At 41.7% G+C, this 1,869-nt stretch overlaps 2 protein-coding genes across 2 annotated transcripts in view; one reads left to right on the forward strand and one right to left on the reverse strand.

The window, feature by feature from the left end:
- Positions 1–1,869, forward strand: part of CBR4 (carbonyl reductase 4) — a 104,660-nt gene that overhangs the window by 86,713 nt on the left and 16,078 nt on the right. The gene's annotated exons all lie outside the window — the stretch shown is intronic.
- The window catches only part of PALLD (palladin, cytoskeletal associated protein), a 355,442-nt gene that overhangs the window by 26,789 nt on the left and 326,784 nt on the right, over positions 1–1,869 (reverse strand). The window contains exon 10 of the mRNA XM_011360286.2: positions 1,667–1,802. Coding sequence (XP_011358588.1) covers positions 1,667–1,802 — 136 coding nt within the window. The remainder of the gene's footprint in view (positions 1–1,666; positions 1,803–1,869) is intronic.

Raw genomic sequence — 1,869 nt, forward strand, 5'->3', positions numbered from 1 at the left:
ATATGCTTAAACAGATAAATATAAATACTGTGTATATATAATATACATAATATGCCATACTAGCTTATTAGTTTATAGAAGTCTTATTCTAACCAGGAGAATCTTAGTCCATAGGAATAAAAAACCAAAAAGGAAAAAAAACTGGAGAGATGCCTTTCTGTACCTGTCTTGAAAAAGTTCCCATAAGTACTTGTTTTAATCTCTCAAAGGCTTTAGTTGACAGAACCAGGGAAAACTTCCAAAGTATGTACATATACACATGCAATCACTTATTTCAGGGAGAAAATATTTTCCCTTTGTAAAAGTCTATTCTCAGTGAAATGAATAACAAAAGATCTCATTAGAATTTTAATCTTCCTGAACTCCAATGAGGATGCGCTAATAATTAAAATCAGCATTCAACACCCCTCCCTCTATTCTCCACCTTTCCAATCAAACATGGTCTGTTCTCACATGTTTATTTATCAATGCTCAATAATTAAAATTCCTAGAAAACATAATTAGTATAGAGAACTTTCTACTCTGAAAAGGTGTCCGAGAGGGAGATTTTACACCAAGAGGCCCTTTTCCTCTTATACTTAATGGCCAAATTTTTCTGGTGCTAATTCCATAATAAAGCCTCTAAAAGGCCCCTTTCCTTTAGCCGGGAAACCTTATTTGCTAGATTTGCTTTCCTGTCTCCTTAAAACAGGGGTCCCCATCCCCCGGGCCAGTACTGTGGCCTGTTAGGAACCGGGCCGCACAGCAGGAGGTGAGTGGCAGGCAAGTGAACAATCTGTATTCGCAGCTGCTCCCCAGCGCTAGCATCACCGGCTCAGATCCACCTCAGATCATCAGGCACTAGATTCTCATAGGAGCACTGGTCCCTGTTGCCACACAGGTTGGGGACTGCTGCCTCAAAACATTCTCATGTGATAAGAAGCAGTGAAAAAAAAATGATGAAACATTTAAGTCCAATGGAGAAAACATCATATATATACATACGTGTGTGTGTGTGTAACCACAATTATCTACTCTACAATTCTGCAGCCTTGAAATATGATTTTTTCCTTGAGTTTAGCTGTCTTGCACTGAGAAACTAAAACAAGACTGTAAAACAAGCTTTACTTTTCCGATTACTGAACCAGTATCTAGTAATCATCTCGTAGAACAGAACTAGACGTCAGCAATGGTTTCTTCAGGAAAGATCTTTTTTGTACTTGCAGTACAAGTCATAGGACCCCGACTCTCCTATTGACACTTTAATCCTTATTCGCTGCCTTGGGGTCGATACAAACCTATTCGGAGCACCTTCTCCCTCCCTCACCAACCCTCCCAGGAATTTGTTCCTACTAAGTATTTATAACATCGAAGTCCCCGTTTATTCTACTCCGGACCTGAAAATCAGCCCTTCTTCCTTCGTCTCCAACTTGCCATCCTCACTCCAGGAACGGCTGCATGACTAGGAGGAGGAGATGAAGGAGGAGACAAGTAGAAGGAAGCCAGTTCACTCTCTCCCTTTTCCCCAGATTCAAGCCATAACACTAAGGGGAATGTTGAGATTCAGGGGGTTACAGAATCAATTTTGAGGCTAAATCTTAGGGACCTAGGTCTTAGCGAGGTGAGGGAAGAGCTCTTCGATGTGAGAGCTAATGCTCCGCGTTCAGGCCCCAGACCCCCTCAGTACCGGCTGGCCATTATTCAGGAGGTCCTCCTTGAAGCGAAGTTTACGTTCCAGGTCTTGAATGACCGCATCTTTTGTGCCTTGAATCTCCTCATCAGAGGCAATTCTAGCAGTTCTGTTGGCCTTCTTTGGAAATCCTCTGAAGGACAAAAGCACAAGGAGGTATAGTCAGTTGTCAAGCATATAAATCCAAGTCAGACATTCAA

This window comes from Pteropus vampyrus, unplaced genomic scaffold (assembly GCF_000151845.1).
Source record: "Pteropus vampyrus isolate Shadow unplaced genomic scaffold, Pvam_2.0 Scaffold53, whole genome shotgun sequence".
In the NCBI taxonomy this organism is placed as follows: Eukaryota; Metazoa; Chordata; class Mammalia; order Chiroptera; family Pteropodidae; genus Pteropus; species Pteropus vampyrus.